This window comes from Myzus persicae, unplaced genomic scaffold (assembly GCF_001856785.1).
Source record: "Myzus persicae strain clone G006 unplaced genomic scaffold, MPER_G0061.0, whole genome shotgun sequence".
In the NCBI taxonomy this organism is placed as follows: Eukaryota; Metazoa; Arthropoda; class Insecta; order Hemiptera; family Aphididae; genus Myzus; species Myzus persicae.
This window is the reverse complement of record NW_019102415.1, coordinates 48,885-70,091: the sequence shown is the minus strand read 5'-3', so window position 1 is coordinate 70,091 and position 21,207 is coordinate 48,885. Positions and strand designations below refer to the sequence as shown.

Genomic DNA, 21,207 nt, shown 5'->3' with positions numbered 1-21,207 from the left:
ATATGTAAATACATAGTCTTAAGTTATAACTAATAAATTATACTCGTCCAAAATTCGATTTTTATAGATCGAAAACCTCAACAAAATGAATTTTGACATTACGGCTACATTATCTGGAGCCGCGATTCAGTGGTTGTCTAATATCTATTGTCATTCAAAAGAGAAAACAATTTTAAAAAATGATAACAATTCAAATATTTCAAATATACCTTTCTCAAATTTATTTTCAAAAACGTTAGTTTTTAATAATACCTAATTAGTGTTTTACGTTAAATCGATCACAATAATGATTTGAAACGTAAGTTAACGAATGAACCATAAAAAAAGGGCAATTTCATACAATTATCTGGACCATCAATTGTATAATCTATTTTCATAAAAAAAATATGTCAACAACTTGGCGTCAAGCACAACGCATCGCACACACCGCAAGAGCTCAACTCGGTGAGTTTTGATTATATTATTATTAGGTAACTAAGTCGTTACTCGTTACCCACGGATATTCGTCTAAGGAAAAATCATTTTGCTGTGGATATTTTGTCCGTTAGATATTTTGACCATGATCCATGATAGACATCTATGTCTATAAATTTGACCAACCGTATCAAAATTTACAGTCTGTGATAAGATTATGTTTCTATGCGGCACGGACGACCATAAATTCGACTAATATTAATTTTTTTCAACCCATCACTGTCCGTGCATAGTGGATTGTCATATTTTGTCGTGATTCTGTCGTTACTGGCTATAAAATTATAATCGTGATTTGCTCAAATCTTTTTTTTCTACATTATTATGATCTAAGGTCATTCGTTTTATCGTCTCGATCGTCTTGACGTCTTATCAGTTGTCCCTCGTTCACGTCTGGTCATAAGTCCGTCAGTCGTGAATATATTTTAAATCGTTACAACTCTAGTCAGCTACCTAAAAGTTATTACCTAATCTCGTTTAATGTATAAAATATAACTAATTATAGTTATTATTAATTTTGTATTCATCGTTGTGACGGTTAACTTTTATCAGTATTTGACACGACTTAAAATCGCTTAGTTTTTCAACTGATAACTTACACTACCTATAGTTTCGTTGTATCCAAATTCGATCACCACAGTACTTAAACTGGAATTCTAAGTATGTATTTTTCACTAATAATATAATACGAGGTACCCATATATGATTTCTTTTACAGTTTAATGGCGTGGGGGGGGGGGTCGATACGTTCTTGTGCATTTTTATGTTATCAATGGATAATATTATGTTGTTGTAGCTTCACGCTAGAATTAAAATTGTCTATGCGTTTTGAATGAAAACAATTGTTTCAATGTCAGCAATAACATATTCATTACGTAGTATGACTTGTCTCTATTGCATGATAGATTGTTTAAAATTATTTTGAGATGTGTAGATTGTCGTTGCATTTGAACCAATCGATGGAATCAACAATTGAAATGCACAGATCGTTACTAAGTATGTGTGTAGTCAAACTTTCTGTTTACAGATGCTCATGGATCAACAACAAATTTCGTATTTTTATCAAGACCTGTTAAGTTGTCCCGCCCACTTGTACGAGTAGATATCAAGAACTATCCTATGCCATTTTTTTTTTTTACAAATATTTGTAAGTGCAGCTTTTAATTATTTGCGAGTAAACTAATTACACATACAATTAAAATTATACTTAGATAAGTATGCTTAATGTGGCCCCCCAAAGTATTTCTAGAACTTTCAAATTAGTATCAAATAGTTTCTCTGAATTTACAAAAAATTGGAAATACATTTTTGGGTATTGTGAGTTATTTAGCTAATTTTAATCTTTTAATAAAAATATGTAGACCAATAAGTAAATAAATAATATTGCCATAGGTATAGATTATTCTGAACATTTTTTATTTCATTAATTTTTTACTTAATTATTATGTTATTTACTTTAGTCACTTACGGTCAGTGGTCGAAATAGCTCAAGATAAGTGGAGGGATGCCTTACAATTCAGATTTCCTGATATCATCATAACATTCTTCATACCTTGTATAGTATTTTTTTTTTATAGTTCACATTTTGTTTATGCATCAGAATACTACAATCTTTTTCTATCATAAGTTTTCTTATACATAGGTATAAATATAAAAATCATAATAATTATTTCATATTAAAACACAAGTCTTAGGAGGAATACGTTATTCTAGACAAAATAAGTAGAGGGATGTCATCTCTCTGTATCCCCCCCCCCCACTTCGACTACTGCTTATGATATGAATTGTGGTGATCAATTGCCCAATAAGTCTCTATGCCTAGGTTTAGTTGGCTTAGCCTTACTTTTTTTTTATGTGCAGAAATATTCATTTTTTTTATAATTTAAGAGGAATCAATTTGAAAGTTCAAGGAAATTCTGGTGTATTAAATTTGTATATTATGTAAGTACTTTTTATTTTATGGGAAATCTTTATCTCAAAGTTTCATTAAATAAATCTACAAAATATGAGTAAATAATAAGTCCTATTAAATATATTTGTATGAGTCGTTGCAAATTCTATATTCTGTCCCTTTCTCACCTCATTAGTCATTACTAAGGTTGGGATGTTTATGACGTTAAAAACTAAAAAAACGCATGCAAATATGTCCTTAAAAAAAATTAAATATGTCTTTCTAAAATGAGTTTGTTAGTTTATTACTAATCAAATATGTATTCTAAATTAATTTACAATTTTTTTTATAACTTAAAACAAATAAAAATATACAAAAATATGAGATTTTGAAATAAAAAATAAATGTGTTCTTATCATTTTGTTTTTACTCAACATTTAAAACACACAAATATACATTCAAATGCATAGATTTATTGTCACTGCTTTCCTTTGTTCCACTTTTGATATAAATTCTCTGAATTGACTTGAACAATAATGTTTTTTTTAAGGTTTCCAAATAGAAACTTGCGTCGTGTGTCGGATAATACATTTTTGTAAGCTGAAAAATTCGTTCAACATCAACAGATGTAATGGGTGTATATTTAGAATGTTCACATTCATAATCTGCTGTTCGTTTAGCTGATAAACTGTCATTTGAAGTTTCTTTTCCAACAAGTATTTCAGCGATTTTTTTTTCTGAGATAAATATTTGTGTTTTGACCTTATCTTGAGTCTCCTTGCGTCGTAACGCCTTTACATGTTTTTCTTTTGTGATGAGTTGTTTTAATATAAATTTTTTTTCTGATGCAATTTTGACTCCACATATTTTACACAATACCACTAACCCATCTGTTAAAAATACATCCTCTCCAAACTCCAAAATAAATTTGAGTAGTCGAGTAGCATTAGAACATTTAACTTATGGCATTTTTAGTGAAAATATTACTACTGGTGTACTAAAATAATTCTACAGAACAAATTTACCACTGGGTTTGCAATGTACGACTGAAAGAAAAAATATGCAAAAATTATGAACATCCTAACCTCATTGCTAAAAGATTTCCATACAAATTTATTTTTATTGACATCAAGAAAGAAGTGCAGACTATAGTAGGACTTGTAAAAAATATATGATTTTTCAAATTACATTTTTGATTTTGAACCATAAATTAATTACAAATTTATGTTAGGAAAAATTATTCTTCAATACATTTTAAATTAGAATGTTATTGTATTAAAACCCTTAATAAATTTCAAAAAGAACTTCATACAATTTTTTTTTTTGAAATTTAAAGTTTGTATTCAAAATATTTTTCACACATTTGAGTATTAATTGTATTCCTTTTTGCAGTACTTACATTATGAACAAATTTTCATATGGCTTATAATAATTTATAATCTCAATATTTAAATATTGTTTGTTGCATTACATGTGCTTGATTTATGTTTATTATAAATTATTGTTATAGAGTCAAAATTATAGTTCATCAAGACCTATTATGTTAGTTAAACAAATGACTAGAGATGTTAATTCAAATTATCAATATTAAGTTCAAATAAATGGGTTTAAATTAACTAATTATCTTAATTTTCTGTATTAAATGAAAATGTAAATGACTTATAAAATTATTAAATGATACTACTTTGAATTGTGTACAGTTTAAAAGTATGTCTGTATAAGAAAGTATGTATCTTAGATTATAATATTATTACTTGAAAGTATTGGTTTTATTATTCCTATACTAAGCACTTATTGTAATCTTTTAATGTGTATTTTATTAGTGTATGGAGTAATTATAGTTGAATGTTGTTGGTTATGACTTACCTATGTTATAATAATCATATACCACCGGTAAATATTTAATTTTGAGTAAACTGACAAATAAAGTATTAAACAGATGGATGAGATAAGAAAATTCTTCTCTCATTTATTAATTAAGTTAATTTAGTATATCAAGTCTTTCAACTCTAATTTACCCATCACATTTTATAATACTTGGTGTTTAATATATTTATATTCAAGTTACATCTTTACTCAAATATATTCATTTAAATATTATATTTGATTAATTAAATATTGTTTTTATTTATGTTCTATAATATACCTAACCACTTATGGATTATAATATTTTGCTTAATGAACTTAAACAGTTTAATTAAATTATTCAAAAAATTGTCACCACCAAATTGTTTCTAAATTCAAAATTGATATATTTATAAATATCTTAATATTAAGAATTTCCAAAGAAATGCAACTTTTCTAATTTTTTTTTATTTCCACTGGTGGTGTGTATTTGTTAAAATTAAACAAGAGTGAAAACAAAAGTTGTCTGTAACTGGTTAAATCAAAATTAATGTTATTATTTTTTGTTATCATTGATAGGCAACATAGTTTGGTTATATGGAAATGCTATCAAATGGATATAGATGTATCAAAAAATGTACCAAAGCATTAAAGCAATCCTTATTTGATTGGATCCTTCATAAATTTAACGTAAATAGTAAAATATAATTGTTCTAGTATCCTTACTTAAAGCTGAGTACTATAATACTAACACTACATTAAGCAAAAAAAAAAATGTTCGTATTTTATGAAATAGGCCTTTTAGTCTAACACTTTTTCATTTTGGGATCTTCTTAAAAACTTTTTAAAACATATAAAATTTAAATTATTTTATCAAAATAAGAATCCAAAATAATTGAGTTAAAATTATGTCTGTGAAGATTTTGTAAAGAAACATCTTCCACTTCAAAATAATAGAACTTTTTTAATTTTCAAAACTTTAACCATTGGATTTTTATTTTGAGATTAAACTAAATTTCTCTATTTTTTATTTTAGTTGTATAGTAACATATTTGTTCACTCTTTGACATGGTCATGTGTATGACAATATTATTGATGACATTTCATCAAAAATTATTAATATTATTTTACTGAATCAATTTTTATGAGTATAAAATATTATTGCAAAATCAAAACAAGTATGTTCAAAAATGACAAATGACACATGAAAATTGATATTTCTTGATGATGTGGTACAATTTATAAACATAACTAAACACAATAATTGTTCATTTATTTTCAGTGAATACCATATAATCCATAGGTTTAATTTAATATTGAATCATTAGGATTAATTTTGATTTTTAATCTAAATGTATTAAGAAGACAGTACCCATGCTTTTGTACGATGTATGATTGTTACACATGTATGACATTCAACATTTTCGTTCATTAGTTTCATTAGTGTGCTGTTAGTTTTGATATTAGAGTGAATTGACCTACTATCAAAGTGTCGAAGGATTTTTGGATATTTTAATTCTCAATCGAGATCTGAGTATTTCTGATTTGTGTAATTTCACATACTCGTTCTTGCTTGAAAATAAAAATATTGAAAATCCACCAACTCTTAAGCAATGTTCTAACCTAAAAATTTGATGATACTTAAATTCACTCTTATAACAAAACTAATGACATACTATTGAAACTAGTAAATGAAAATTTGCTATGTTGTAAGTTGGTAAGACGGAGACAACAAACGCTTGGGTAACATCCCCTTAAGGTTTCTTTGGGCTCAGTTCAATATCATATTACAAGATTTATTGGCATAATTTCTTTATGTTTTTTTTGTAAATTTAAACATAAATACTGTAGTGCTTTTAAGTAGGTTATACATTGAAATTATATTTTAATTTTAATCGTATGATCTTCATATTTACTAATAAGTTATTTTATGGTTTTTTTCTTGACACAAATAAAATACAAATTGCAAGCTATTCTGAACCTATAAATAGGTATATAATAAAATAAAGTATATCATATAATACAGTCAAACTTGGTTAATAAGACATTTTAGAAGCCAGCAGAGAATGCATGTTAAAATAAAAATAGAATAAAACAAAAGTTCATAGGTACATATTTATTTTGAATACAATATTTTTTAAATAGTATTTATTGTTTTTAAATCTTCATTTATATATACTTTTATTATTATCATATTTTATGATTTATAAAAAGGAAACATTTTTGTTTGGCAATCTTATTGTTAATTGCTGCATGAGCAGTGAATTGTTAGATAAACAAATTGGTGACAATAACATTAATGACTTTATTTCCCAAAGTAATTATACATGAATACAAGTATAACCTTTATATTACCAATTATAATTACTATGTGGATAGGAAATTGTAGATACTGGAGAAAAAGTTGGAGGTATTGACAACTTTGAGTTAACCAAGCTCGACTGTATATTATATTATATATATATAAATGTATATTATTACAATGCATATTTAATAAATTCAACTAAAATAATCTATTTAATAATAAAAGTGACACCAAAGAGAGACTGCTTTTTATAATTTTTATAATTATATTTTAGCTTATATTCTTAATACTTATTGTGACCATGTATTATTGTATTACAAAATAAATCTAAAAAAAAAATTAATAAAATATAACAATATTTATTTGTAAAGATAAGCTCATATTTAATTACAGAACCACATATAATGTAATAGAAATAAATTATTATTAAAATGTCATGGTACTATATTATTTAAATTTTAAACTATCTATTGAATAATCATGTGTTAATGGTGCACTTAATGGCTGATGGGTATTTTCAATATGCTTTTTGTAAATTAATGTTTTTAAATCTATATTCTGAATAACTGATAAACATTTATTTTTTTTTAGAATTTATTGACCAGAACAATGAGTGACATCCCAACAGCATCTACATCAACAGCATCAACATCATCAGCTTCGACGTCACAAACCATGCCATATAATTTTGACAATCAGTGTCCGCTACGAGATTTAGATTATACAACAACAGAGGAATCAGAAATTTCGTCTGATGAATCAGAAATGTTTGAAGACAATTTGAGTTATTCAAATGATAATGTTTGCAAGCTGGATCCCATAATTGATGATAACATGGACGATACGTCGTGGTCGTCTACAGCATCATCCAATACATCATACGGAGATAAATCGAGTTCTGAAAATTCCGAAATCTTAAATGCGGCAATTTTTAAAGAGTGGATTAGAGAGGGCTGGGCTCTTAATAAATCAACTACTAAGCAAGAAAATGCAGAGAATTTAATATCACCAATACTCATATTAGTTCAGGTATTACTTGAATTCATTAAAACATATCATTCGAGTATGATCTTATTTGAATACTTGTGTGATCGGAGTAATAATAAATTGTTGTCTTTATCTTTTCTTACAATGAGAACTTTATAAAATATATGTTTGTGTCTCGCTGGGTGATGTGGAAGATAGATCCTTCCCCCCATGACCTTAATTTATAATCCCATTCATATGATATTGAAATGTTTTAAAGTTTTTTATGCACCTACCTAAGTTGCAAATAATATGTATTTAGTGGTAATTGATAGATCACTTTTGATTTGTTGCCATTAATCAATTGAAAACATGTTTCATTTTATCTTTAATCAAACATTAAAACTATTATTGTCAAACTTAAAATATGGCATGCAAAACTGAAATAATCTTAAATTTCTAAACACTTGTAAATTATTGTAGTTTGCATTCTATACTCGCCAATTATTTAAAATGTTATGCACCACACTAGTCTAGTATAGTCATTACTCATTACTCATCATATACTGTTTATGTCAACTCCTGTAATGACATTTTCATATTGTGAGACATATCATTTTTTAGCACAATTTCGATGGGTTAACATTCTTGTTGGCCATTCATAGAAAAGTAGTTATTGATTTTTAAGAAGTTTTTAATGTCATGTGTCAAAAATCAAGAATAAATGATACACTTACATTTATAAATATTAGTTTACTTTTTTTTAAATATGATAGAATATTATATTTATTAAGATTAATGTATTTTGTCCACAATTGTGGTTGTGTTGGTCGCAAGAGATGAAGAAAGCTATAACTCCATAACCTCAAATTCCACAATGTTTCTAAATTCTTGTTCTTACATTTTTCGTTCATACAACCACCTCACAAAAAAATATTTTTAATCCTTTGTTGTAACCCTCTGATATTGACTGGAGATTTGCAAGTTCCTTTAATGATACTAATTTTCAGTAATATCATATAATCTCTAATATATTCTTAGATCTCCTTTGTCCTCAACAACCTCAGTTATATCAGACACTCAAACATAGTCTTCTATATTTATCATTAAAAACTTATTAATAGAATTAAAAGCCAATTTTGTACTTGACAAAATAACCATGTCTGAGCTCAAGTTCTATGTTTTAAAATGCTTGTTTCTCTAAATTAAAATAGTTAAGAGTGCTTCGGCTTGTTAATTGGATTTGTTTTGTAGCTTAATCATTTTATCACAGTGTAGCAGGCAACCGCTATGGATAGATGCATTTGTATATTTGTGTACTATAATTAATAGTTCATTATTTAGATTATCAATTGACAAATAGTTAGTGTACAAAATGCTAAATTAAATAATTTAGGTTCCTTGTGATAAATTAGCATATTTAAAGTATTATAATATGAATGAGGAATTAAAATTTTATGACCAAAAAACCATTAAAAATAATACTAAAAATATGACTTAAACATTCAAAAATGGTTTTAAAAATTCCAGAAAAAAGATTTTAAAACACATAAATATTATACCAAGATAATTAACACTTTTTCTAATTAATTTTGTATCAATCAACTTTTTGCATTAAATAATAATGGTTGTTTTTTCAACAAACTGTGTTCTTATATTTGGGTGTTAAATATTATATTATAGTGAATGATTATCAAATTGTAAAATTCAACATTAATGATAAATGAAAAAAGAAATTTGAAGTTTTATTTCTACAAGTCGAAATTGGTTAAAAATTACCTTAACGTTTACAAAAATAGTATAATAGAAAGACATATTATACTCATTTTACTAAGAGTTTGGGTGTCTTCAAAAAATTTACCGTTGCTCAAAATAAGTCATCAAAAAAATAAGTGCATTTGAAGTTGAATTATGTTTTAAATAGCTATAGTATGGCTTATGATAATAATTGTACAGCATTTTTATGATAATTAAACGTTTCATAATATTATATAATTAGTATTTGTTTATTTTTCATGAGTCAGACTATAGGGAAATATTCTTTATACTTTTATAGTTATTATTTATTGATAAAATTTATTTAATATAAATTAGGAAGTATCATCATTAACTTATATATATTTTTTTTTTTTCACAAAAGCAACCATGTGAAACTGAAGGCCAGGTAAATATATCTACATATAATGTGTTAAGTGTTATTTAAATCCTAAACGTTTTGTCTAGTTATGTATTGTACAATTAATAATAAGGTCAACATGCAATAAATTATAGGTATACCGTGTGATTTTTTTATCACTAAATACCTATTATTTCTAAAAGTAAATGTTTTTGAAAAAAAATGTTACATGTTTCTTATTGTTAAAAAAACAACATTTTTAAAATGCATATATATTTCTTAAGATTTTAAGTATTTTTTGAATGACAACATAGTTTTTATGTAATTTTCCAAAGCAGAATATTTTTCTTTAAAGTTAAGATGCATGGAGTAAAGTGGTATACAGTTACCTCGCAACATGTTTGTCAACTTTGAAGCTTTAAATACTTAATTCATAAACTACTCATCCTAAATTCCATTTTTAGGCATAAAAAAAGTTAAGAAAAACCTTAAAAAAATATAAACACTTTTAAAAAATAGTTTTTAACTACTAGAACCATGTAAAAAAATTTTTTTCATAAACTTTTACACTTTTTGAAATAATGAGTATTTAATGATGGAAGAATCACGGTGTATTCAATTCATATATTTTGGAAAATGTGGCAATGTATGTTATAAACAAAATCTAGACTAATTCATTATTTTTATCTTCATTGCTTGCTATTGTTATTGTATGTAGTAATAGTTATCAAATTAATGTTTGTATAAATGTACAACCTAATCTTTATTAGATATTGTTCACATAATTATACTGTTTTGTAATTATAATATTTATTTTTGTTTTAATTAGTCTATTATCCTTGCTAAGTACATGCAAATAATATTGAAGCAAACTAATAATACTTATCTTAAATAACTTTATTTAATTTAAATCTATAACTTTATTAAATTCAAATAATCAATATTAAAGAGAAACACTTCATATTATTTGACAAATTTACATTAAGTAATCTAATATTTAACTTGGCATTTAAATCCATAATTTACATGTAACATGATTTTATGTTTTTAGATGAATGAAATTGGAATCGACCTGATAAACGTGGAAGAACACGCAAAAAGACTCAAAGAACTCGAAAAAGAAATTGATTTCATAGAATCAACAGAATGGATGTATCGCCCAATAGACTCATCTATTAGATAATATTAAATCATTTAACAATCAAATTTGTTAAACATAATCACATTCTTCTATTAAAAGACGAAAATTGTTTGATACAAATTTTAAATTTAAAAAAATATAAACTTAAGTGTAATGAATTTTTAAACAATATTGTGAATACTTTAAATTAATTATTGATTTAATAGAATATGTTTATGTTTTAGTGTTAAGATAAATTAAATTTTTTATACATTTTTTATGAATATTTTTGTAAATTTTATTAATACTTACATTTGCTAACTCCTACAAGTATTATTCTTTTATAACCAATTAAATAATAATTAATACAATACTATTAATATTCAAGAATTTTTTTAATAAATATTTGAGTTTCTATGTAATTTAAATAGTATAATACTGGGGATAATACAATAGTAATTACTATAATCTGTCTAGGGAGAGAGCACGACAATTCTGCACATCCCTATCCTACACCCTGCCATTAAGTTCAGTTCTATTATGGCAGTGTGTCGTGTGTATCGAAGAAATAAGTTTTGTCTAGGATGTGGTGTGTTCTGTCGCTGGACAAATTATAGTGTTCAGATTTGAAAAGAAATTATAGAATAAAAGTTGGTGAATATGATGATTTAATAGATTATTTATCAGCACTTTTAATAAGTAGGCGCATTATTTGCCTTATACATTTCAAAAGTTTTCTTAAAATCAGATTTACTAGTTGGCTATTTTCAAATCAGATTTAAAATTTTATATTCATAGTATTAAAAAAAAAAATGTATATTATAAATTCAGTGCTCTAGTCACTAAATTATATATAAAAATAAAAATAATATATTATTGATAAGAACAAAATGTTTTTCATTTGTCAGGTATTCCTGTTACATTCTGTACAATACTAAATTATTATGATCATTGTTATTATTTGTATTCTGTGATTGTAGCACAAATATAATTACATATCTGTAACTTTATCTAAAAAACTTTAAATCAACATAGGATTATTTCATATTATGTAATAGCTGGGAACATAATAGCGAAGTAGGTACTTACATTCCTCAACATACAATATGTATGCTTTGTTTGTATTCATTAATAGTATTTACTTCAAATAATTAAAATATTGGAAAAGATTTTAATTTTTGGTTGCTATTTAACATTTTAAAACGAGGCACGCCCTTGGGTTTGAAAAATGATGTAAAATATTAAAATGCCTCTAACTCATTTTAAAATGAAAATTCAATACTTAAGCCTAGAAGGTTCCCTATATAGGTGAAGGTTCACTTTAATTTTAAGGGGATGTCGCATCCGCATGTTTTGTCTCCAACTTACACACGCACAATATGGCACATTTTTGTTCACCGGTTTCAATAGTATGCTGTTTGTTTTGATATTAGAGTGAATTGATCTATTATAAAATTGAAAGATAAAATTATTATCTAAGACACCACATAGGCTCTCATTAATATTATTTTTAAGTAAGAGGTAACCTTTTTGAAAATGTCCATTTTAAAATGAACATAACCTACTTATAAATAATATCAATAAAAACCTACGTAGGGTACTTGATTATAATCTTACCTTTAAATTTTATAATAGATAAATTCACTCTTATACTCAACCTCAGCATATGTCATGTCATTTAATGATTAGATCGAAGTATTCAAAATCAATTAATCGACGTGCAATAGTTATATACATTAACAATAATACAAGAACTTCAAAAGGTCCGATTTCAAAAAGTGGGCAGTGGACGTCACTGCTGCACAGTAGGTTACAAGTGATACAGGTAATGAGTGGTATTAAATTTGAATTCAATGATATAGGTAAAATCATTGTATACAAAAAACGATTCTGAGCGAAGACATCTAATTTTCAGACTATAATATTACTTAGTAATTTAGTATATTATTTGATGATATTGCGATTAAAGTAATTTATTTTGCCTACTATTAAGCATTAGTACTGCTGAAGGTTAAATTCATTTTTGCCAAAAAAAATTACATTTGAAAAGTCATTGAGTGTATAAAATATAATAATATACTCTAAAAGTTTCAAGTACTCACGAATATTATTTTAAATCACAACAAAATAACTTAAATTATTTGTGCTGGTTATTTAATAATATGTAATTTCGTCCAAATTTGAACATAAGATAATTATTAAAAAACTGTATATTTTTAAAAAAATTTTAGTTACCGAATAACCTACTATTAAAATTTTAAAATTCATTATGCAGGTATTCACAACTACAATAAGATAATATGAAAATAAATAAAGGGCCTTAGTACCCACAGTTTTTTGAATGAAATTGATTCCCTGATTATTACACTTCAAAAATAGCTAGCTCCAGGCGTTCGATTAATACTACATGTATGGTACAACACTGTGGTGTTGTGAGTCGTGTAGGTACAGAGTAAAGTTTTATTTCATTAGTTACTTGTTCATTAACGCCGAAAACATCATCAACTAAATTAAAAAAATTAATTTAACAGTGGATTCAACCATTAAATAAAAACAGTAAACATTTTACAACTGATGGCGAAACTCATTTTTGTCAAGTGTGTAATACAAATAATTACATACAAATTGTATATTTTTAAGTATATTGTTAAGTTGATTTCAAATAATTACTTAAAAAGTAGTGAACTAGCGATCTAACCTAAGCAGTTGTAACAAAAATCAGTGAGTAAAAAAATGAGTTATGACAGGAATTGTAATATAATATTATATTTTTTAATACTTTAATACATCTTATACAACTTATATATTTTTTAATACATATTCATGTACAACGATACAACAAATGCAATTGCGTTTTAATGAAAAATCACTAGAAATAGGTGATTAAACTAAGTGCTTTATTTTAATTATTTGAACAATAAATTACAATCACCGAGGAAAATGTATTGACAATTTGTTCATACTTTCCTAGTCTTCAACCAATCAATGTTTGGATGGATCTGAATAATATGCTGCTGTGGGAAAAATGTAGAATCTTCAAATATTTGTAGTATGTAATAAGCTGTAGCTCTTTCCATTATAAAGTTGCCTTTTAACAAAAAATAATAAATATTAAATTAATACTACTTAGTTTCCTTATTCAATACTCATTCAAATTATTATAAAAAGATTAAATATAGAAATATGTAATAAGTATATTTATGTAGATACCTGTTAATCTGACTATGAGCGAACAACGTTTCGAATAAAATTAGAAATTTTACAAGCTTTAAACAAGCTTTCTTGTTATAAATTTCACCAATTCATCGTCATCGCTTTTGCTAGACGATAAATAACTCATTAAAGTTACAACTTTATGTTGATTTTTCATAGTAGTGCTCAAAACTATTATTATAATGCAGTCATTCATCTGAGAAGAATTCTGGTTTCTTCTTCCTTTCTGCAACGAAACACGGGTGGTCACGAGGCAGATTCACGGTGTCGTCCATCCGGTCCAACAAGTTACAATTAGCTGCCAAATTCACATAAAATTCTGTGGTTTTAATACGGTATATCAAAGAATCTAAAAAAAAATAATGTTTTATTAAAAAATAACGTAAATCATTAATATGATAAAATATTTACCTGTTTCTGTATACATGAGTTCGATTTTGTCTCCATAGTGTTTCTTCATTACATAGTCATGACAATCGTACATCTTTGTCTTTGAGATCTCAAGCACAGCAAATCCTGTTAACATAGTTTCAAAAATTGTATTAAAATAGAATAAAATATAATACAAACACTAAACAAATAAATTGTATAATAAATTGTAAATATGTATAATATTTACCAATTGATATAGATTGATTTATACAAATCTATGGTTGTATTCTCCATTGATACCGTCATTATATTTTTATTTTCATAATCAGTACAGCATTTAAATGTTGATCGGTTGATTTCTGCATTCGCCTTTCGTCTGAAACAAGTTTCATTTTAATCCTAGATTGCATTGAATCCATAATTTTGACTGGAAAATAAAGAGAAAATGTCAGTAAAAAGTTTAAAAGTAACATACCAAATTCACTATTGTTTATCAGTTTTCCTTGCCTTCTCCTTATCTCAGAGTTTAAATTAATATATTTTGTCAACCATGGTGACTCGGGACTCCCTGAACTGTAACACCCTTTGCACCTAAAGGAGAATTAACATTAATATACAATTTATAGTAAAGATAATCAATATATTTAAACATTTACCTCTTTAAAATTCAAACTATATCCCATCTCCTGCTTTAAATTAAACACATTATTGTGTACGATGTAACGTTCTCTAGATTCAAGTGTTACTATAAATTTTCGTATTTTAGACCCACATAGTATACTACTGTTGGGTAAGAATGGTAGATCATTATGATCATCATGTAAGTGCTTCGGTTACTTGATATCGAATTCATACATTCTTTCCATCTCTGATGTTTCATCTAAATTTTTCAATTCATGAAGTGTAGGTTCTACTCATTCAAAGTCAACATACATAATATACTCCGGCATTGCTCAGCCATTCATGTTGTTGCCTATAAAGTTTAATAGTTCAAAATTAAAAAATTAAAGTTGTAAAAAAATATACTTACAATCCTGATAAATTATCCATGAGTTCGGCTTACTCGCACTGTGAATGTTTTCTTATTATTCACCTAATCGCTTGTTCGCTTGTGTAAGACGTCCAAGTATACCTATAACAAAATAGTTAATTAATTAATGTAATATTTTATTTATTTATTTTTTAATACTCACCTTTTTCACACATCAACAACATGTCGTAATATGTTAAAATTTCAAGTTCTATCGAAGTATATTTCAAGCATGTATCGATGCTTAATCCAAGAGGAGTGTAATAAAAATCAGTATCTAGGTTATATGTTTTCAGGCATATGTCACGGAAGTTTTCGAAGACGTCTGCTAGCAGCAACACGTCTCTTTCAGATATAAATCACTATACTCACCCAGAGTCTTGCAATCAAAATGTCTCCAAATTTCCTCAGCATTTTTATATTCCTCATCTTTAATATTTTCCTCTGTTGAAGTACTAAAGAACTACTTTTTCGGTCATAGTGCAGCTTCCTCCAATTTCTCCCAATTATCCATATACTGACCTCGGAACTCCAAGATAGCTACATCTACAGGCATCACCGTCAGTATCGGCTTATGTGCTTCGCATATAAACCTATTTTGTTCCAATGCTTCGTGACCACTCAACTTACACCTAAAACGTCTATCATCGAAGCCTGTGAAGCATCGTTTACAAAACACCATCCTCTTGGCCTATTCTCATGTCTATAGAACCACCAGAGTTAGGATCTTTTTTTTTTTTTTTTTTCCTTTATTATTAAATACACAATCTGTACCTCGTGAGTACAACAAGAGTATTAGCTAAAATATAAAAAAACAAAATAACATGAATAACATGATAAAAGCAGCCACCCAGTGATGACACTTATAAATTGAGTTATAATTAGAGTTAGGATCTAAGTACAATATCAACTTTTTCAACATCTGACTCATCTTATACAGCAACGCCAAAATCTTCACAAAACCATCATGAAAAAACACCTACTTGGTATACCAAGTTTGAAAAGCTGAAAAATGATCAACAAGAAGCAACTAACATAAAATCAAATCAGCTAAACATCCGATTAGTAAAATTAATTATTATATTTATATATATTTAGTCATTTTATGTTTTTAACATTTGCTTTGCATCTAAACTTCCTATCATTTGATGTTTCATATAATTCATTTTACAGTAGGTTTTATGGGTTCCATTCACTTATTATATAATAATAATAACTGCAGAAAACCAATATTTTTAGTGTAGTTTTTCAACAGTGTTTTATTTGAAAATTCAACTTCTTAGAGTTAATTTAAATGCTTATTTTTGACAACTCTAATATTTAACTCATCAAATTGGATTTTGTTTTTTTATAGATTTCATTTGATGAAACCTACCATGGCGCAAATGTTATTAGGCGAAGGGAAATAGACTGGAAGGCTTTTATAGACCGTATTTGGGAAGTCTTGGCGCATCCCCAAATTTGGATGCCGTAGGCCCAGATAGGTTTTAGGAGTAGAGGATAGGCCGTAAAAGGTGAAGTCTGGTGTTAAGAGTCTTTCTTTTAATTTTGAGGTGTGGACCCCAAGTACCTATTTCCTTATGGGATGAATTAGGATTATTAAAAATTAAAACGATAGTGCACTATTTTGCAATACGTTTTCTAAATCTTCTTTTGATGATATATTATTTATAGTGTATGGTGGAAGAATAGACGTTAACAATCCAATTTGGATTCACTACCAACATCGCTTGATATATCGACTTTTTAATCTCACTCTGAAATGCTCTATTCTTCATTAGTTATACGAACCTCAAACTCTCCGACCAAGATTTTGAATTATTTGTTTGCATTCATATAGTTATAATATTTTGAATATCCTGATTTACCCTTTCAACACTTATTACCTCGGGCTTGCCGTATTCTATTCTCAAATTATCCCACATACATTTAAATCATTAATTATTTTATTTAAGAATTCTCTTCCATTATCAGATTGCAGTATCTCGTTAGGTTTTTAATGCTCTTATTTTTGAAAATTTTGTCACATGGTCTTGGTAGATCATAATAAAACAATATTCTCCATCTGCTTGTGACTGCATATCTAAAAGATCAACTTGAGCTCTACTATAAATTTCAGAGAATATCAACAGTCTAGTAACAAGCCCTATTTTTTAAAAAATTTTGCTCCATTTGGCAAGATCCACTACACTATTTAAATACATAAATATAATTTTTTGTGTGATATTTCTATATTTCTTCTTTGTCTCAGCTATCATTCTGTGTTTCCATCTATGCCCTTTATTATAATGGTTTTCATGAAGAATATCGAACATACTTTTGTTTTGGACGTAGTAGTAGACTGTTGAATCGCTACCGTCTATAGGATAAATAAATTTTTCTTCCCCCTTAATAGTTATCATATCTTTTTAAATGTCGGTAATCTGTGCTTGTTTTTTTTTCGGTTCGGTATTTAATTTCTAATTACCTACATTATTTTACCCTTCATAATTTATCGAATTCTGGTTTATTTCCTCAACTGATTCATTAAAATACCCTTTAAAATTGTCTTTTGAACACATTATATTGCAGAGTGTAGACGTCCACGTTTTACTCCCAACACAATTAAATTTCGACTGACGTTATACTCATTCAGGTTAGGATGGTACTTTTAATATAAAATACATAAAATATTGGGAAATAAACATCAAAAGATTACGATGTATGATTGCCCGATAAGTGGGCAGTGAGAGATAATGTTATGGTGTATTACCTACTATTATTTATTATTAAAGGCACGTCCACACCTGAGCACGCTCAAGATGAGCACAGTGAGCATAATTACAGTGAGCAAAATATCGCGATCCCTAGTGTGTGCTCAGTATAGACGTCGCATTATGCGAGCCAAAAATTAGGTTAGCAATGTTGAACGCTTTTGGTGCTCAATTCATTCACTGGTAGGAACTGGTCACTTGTAGTTGTAATTTATGTTCATATTTTTTTTTATAACTTAGCAAAATAATGGCAAACAATTTACAAATTGCCATCGCCGCTTATATTGTTATGCACTTATTAACAAAAAAAAAACCAGTCGAGTATTCAGAAGAGTCGATGGTGGACAACGCAGATTTTTCGATCAAGACAAATATACAATGGCACAAGTATGATGCGTGATTTAAACTTTCATACAGACTCTGGTCAGTTTGAAAATTTTGCAAGAATGTCACAAGAGGATTTTGAACACCTTGTATTGCTACTTTCACCGAATACAGCAAAACAGACTACTCATTTCAGGGAACCAATTGCAGTGAACGAAAGACTTGCAGTGACATTGAGATTCTTAGCAACGGTTGGATCGTATACAATGCCTTCAATACGTATTTAAAATATCAAAGCAATGTATTTCCTTTATAGTTTCCGAAGTTGGCCAATCACTAATTAAAGTATTTAAAGAATATGTCAAGGTAAGTAAATGCTTTTATAAATAATTCTAAATAAATTAAAATATTTACTTTTGAATACTTTTTTAAATTTAATAAAATACTAAATAATATTATTCTTTTAAACAAAATTATAATATGTATAATATAGGTGTTTTTAGAATATAAAATAATCGATTAAAATAAAAATAAAACAAACAACAAAATACAATTTTAATCCTTTACTTAAGGTCTTAACCTACTCTGTTGACGAAGAATCAATACAATTATAAATTAACAAAAATAAAAATAAAATTTTTAATTGAACACAATATTGTCAAAATCCATATTTTCATTTTGAACAGTAGTTGAAGGAATGCTAGACGATGTATTTAATGCAGGATTAGATAAAACAGGTAAACTATAGGAAGAATCGGGGTTTGTTATTTTAGAATGTGGAGAATGTGCTTGACGAAGAATTCTGAGTGCCTTGATTTTGATAGTATGACTGTTGGTTAAAATGTTGATAGTAATTTTCAAACCTGCCTATGTCAGCTTCAAAAAGAATGTTGTTCATTGAATGTTCAACAAAAGCTCTCGTATTTGGCAAATATGTGTTTAGTTTACTAGCTACATGTTGGCCAAAAATAGCACTTCCATTCAACGGCTGTTGTTGTTGCGATAATGCAGACTGTTTCAAAATCTTAAATGCTTCTTCAATTTGATTTTTTAAGCATTTTAAGTTCAAATCTTGACAAAATACTTGCAAATCATAGAAACATGATTTTTTGTTTTAATTAAATGTTCAAAAAATAATTATTTTTTTTGTTATTTTTTTTATATTTCATCCATATTTCAACATCTTTTTATATTTATGCATATTTAAGATTTTTTAGAGTATATTTAGTTGATTTTTAATGCATATAAATCCACGCTGGCACTCTATAACCTATGTTTACATGGAACCTTGTTTTAAATGTTCAATCAGGCTCTGGACACTCATAATGTTATCAATAATAAGCTGCCATTTTTTTGGAGGAAGCTAATATCAACATTATTTTGTGATAATAATGTTTTGATATTTATTAGTTGCTTATTCTGTGTTATAACGGTCGATTTTTTGAGTGTTGGGACTCGAGATTTAAGTTTAAAACCAATTCATTTATCCAGCTTAACTGTTGTCACTGAATAAATTGTATTGGCTATCATGGTGCTCGTATGTGTTGTTCAAAATTGCAGAAATGTCAAAAGTACAAAAAAGGAAAAAAATTGCAACCTTTTTAGAATACCCAAAGATTTGCATCGGTAAGTAATTTATTAAAACAATACAACGATTATATTAGTTCATTTTTAAGGAATTGCTTCTACCTAATAACATAAATTAATTTATAGGTCTAAAGAATGGTTAATTAATTGTGGAAGGGAAGAACTTTGTTCAAAGTCTGTTGACAACCTTTACAACAATTATAGAGTGTGTATGAACCATTTCAAAGAAAATATGTTTTCAAACCCAGAGAAAACTCGATTGTTGATTACTGCTGTGCCTACTGAGTTTGGTAATTGTGGGTATAAAATTTTGTTTTATAAACATACTCATTATAATCTAGAATCTAGATATTAGGTGTATTCATATTAAAATGTTATAATACTTGCTCATATTTTATTTTCTTAATTTCAGTAATGCATACAACCATTACAACTATATCTATCTCCGTCGATGTTTCTACAATGGTTGACGAACAAATAAATTTGAGTTTACCATCTACCTGAAAGTTCATATCTATATATTTTTTTTATTTACTAAATTTTTAAGTGCTAATTCAATATTTGAAAATTTTTTTAGATACAATGTCTCCATCTATTACAACTTTGGATGAACTTAGTAAACCAAGTTCCCCTGCAGCATTAACACAAACTACAAAAGAGCTTACTTTGAACACACCAAGAAAATTAAAACTAAAAGGTAAAGTAAGTGAACTTAGTAATAGATGTGCCAATTTGGAAAAACAGGTTTGAAACTTTATCAAAGCAAATGCATGACACTTTATCACCAGTAAATCATTTTTATGACGTTTGTGATGTACATTTACCACCTAATTTATCTTTAGTTGTAAAAAGTTTTGTTAAAATGGCCACTAGAAAACCCCAAGGTTTTCGTTACTCAAAGGAACTTAAACAATTAGCTCTCGCAATTTATTTTTTGGGACCTCGTGCTTATCAGTTTTTAAAAAATATTTTGCAATTGACGAGCACAAGGACATTACGTAGGGTTACTGAAAAAATTGTTATAGTACCTAGGTTAAATGATGTTATCTTTGAATCATTGTATTTTAAATTAAATAATTTTAAAGATGATGCAAAAGACTGTGTACTGATCATCGATGAAATGGCGATTAAAACTAATCTTTTTTATAATTTGTCAAAAGATTATATTGTAGGGTTTAATAGTTCTTTTGACCAGAAGACATATGAACCTGTAA

General features: G+C 27.1%; 2 protein-coding genes across 12 annotated transcripts; both read left to right on the top strand.

Annotated features, from left to right (window-relative positions):
* Positions 1 to 351: 351 nt before the first annotated feature.
* LOC111032115 lies at positions 352 to 10,924 on the top strand. Of its 11 annotated transcripts, XM_022312328.1 has the most exons (7): positions 510 to 1,131; positions 1,499 to 1,618; positions 1,932 to 2,026; positions 4,787 to 4,897; positions 7,104 to 7,541; positions 9,619 to 9,642; positions 10,646 to 10,924. In XM_022312328.1, the coding sequence occupies exons 4-7, from the start codon at positions 4,805 to 4,807 to the stop codon at positions 10,775 to 10,777; spliced, it is 687 nt and encodes a 228-aa protein (XP_022168020.1). In that variant the 5' UTR covers positions 510 to 1,131; positions 1,499 to 1,618; positions 1,932 to 2,026; positions 4,787 to 4,804; the 3' UTR covers positions 10,778 to 10,924. The 11 variants fall into 11 exon arrangements, with proteins under 11 accessions (XP_022168022.1, XP_022168020.1, XP_022168023.1 ...); XM_022312330.1 differs by lacking the exons at positions 510 to 1,131; positions 1,932 to 2,026 and adding an exon at positions 352 to 444; XM_022312336.1 differs by lacking the exon at positions 4,787 to 4,897 and having other exon boundaries at positions 511 to 1,131.
* An 8,979-nt stretch (positions 10,925 to 19,903) lies between these two features.
* Positions 19,904 to 20,636, top strand: LOC111032121. Its single transcript, XM_022312349.1, has 4 exons — positions 19,904 to 20,036; positions 20,120 to 20,283; positions 20,406 to 20,495; positions 20,611 to 20,636. Exons 1-4 carry the CDS (start codon positions 19,969 to 19,971, stop codon positions 20,634 to 20,636), a joined length of 348 nt encoding a protein of 115 aa, XP_022168041.1. The 5' UTR covers positions 19,904 to 19,968.
* The last annotated feature ends 571 nt before the right edge of the window (positions 20,637 to 21,207 follow it).

Coding starts and splice junctions, on each gene's coding strand:
- LOC111032121 (XM_022312349.1), top strand. CDS start 19,969: ATGTCAAAAGTACAAAAAAGGAAAAAAATTGCAACCTTTTTAGAATAC. Junction 20,037..20,119: donor CCAAAGATTTGCATCGGTAA/GTAATTTATTAA, acceptor ATTAATTTATAG/GTCTAAAGAATGGTTAATTA. Junction 20,284..20,405: donor TGCTGTGCCTACTGAGTTTG/GTAATTGTGGGT, acceptor TCTTAATTTCAG/TAATGCATACAACCATTACA.
- LOC111032115 (XM_022312330.1), top strand. CDS start 4,805: ATGGAAATGCTATCAAATGGATATAGATGTATCAAAAAATGTACCAAA. Junction 4,898..7,103: donor GGATCCTTCATAAATTTAAC/GTAAATAGTAAA, acceptor ATTTTTTTTTAG/AATTTATTGACCAGAACAAT. Junction 9,643..10,645: donor CATGTGAAACTGAAGGCCAG/GTAAATATATCT, acceptor TTATGTTTTTAG/ATGAATGAAATTGGAATCGA.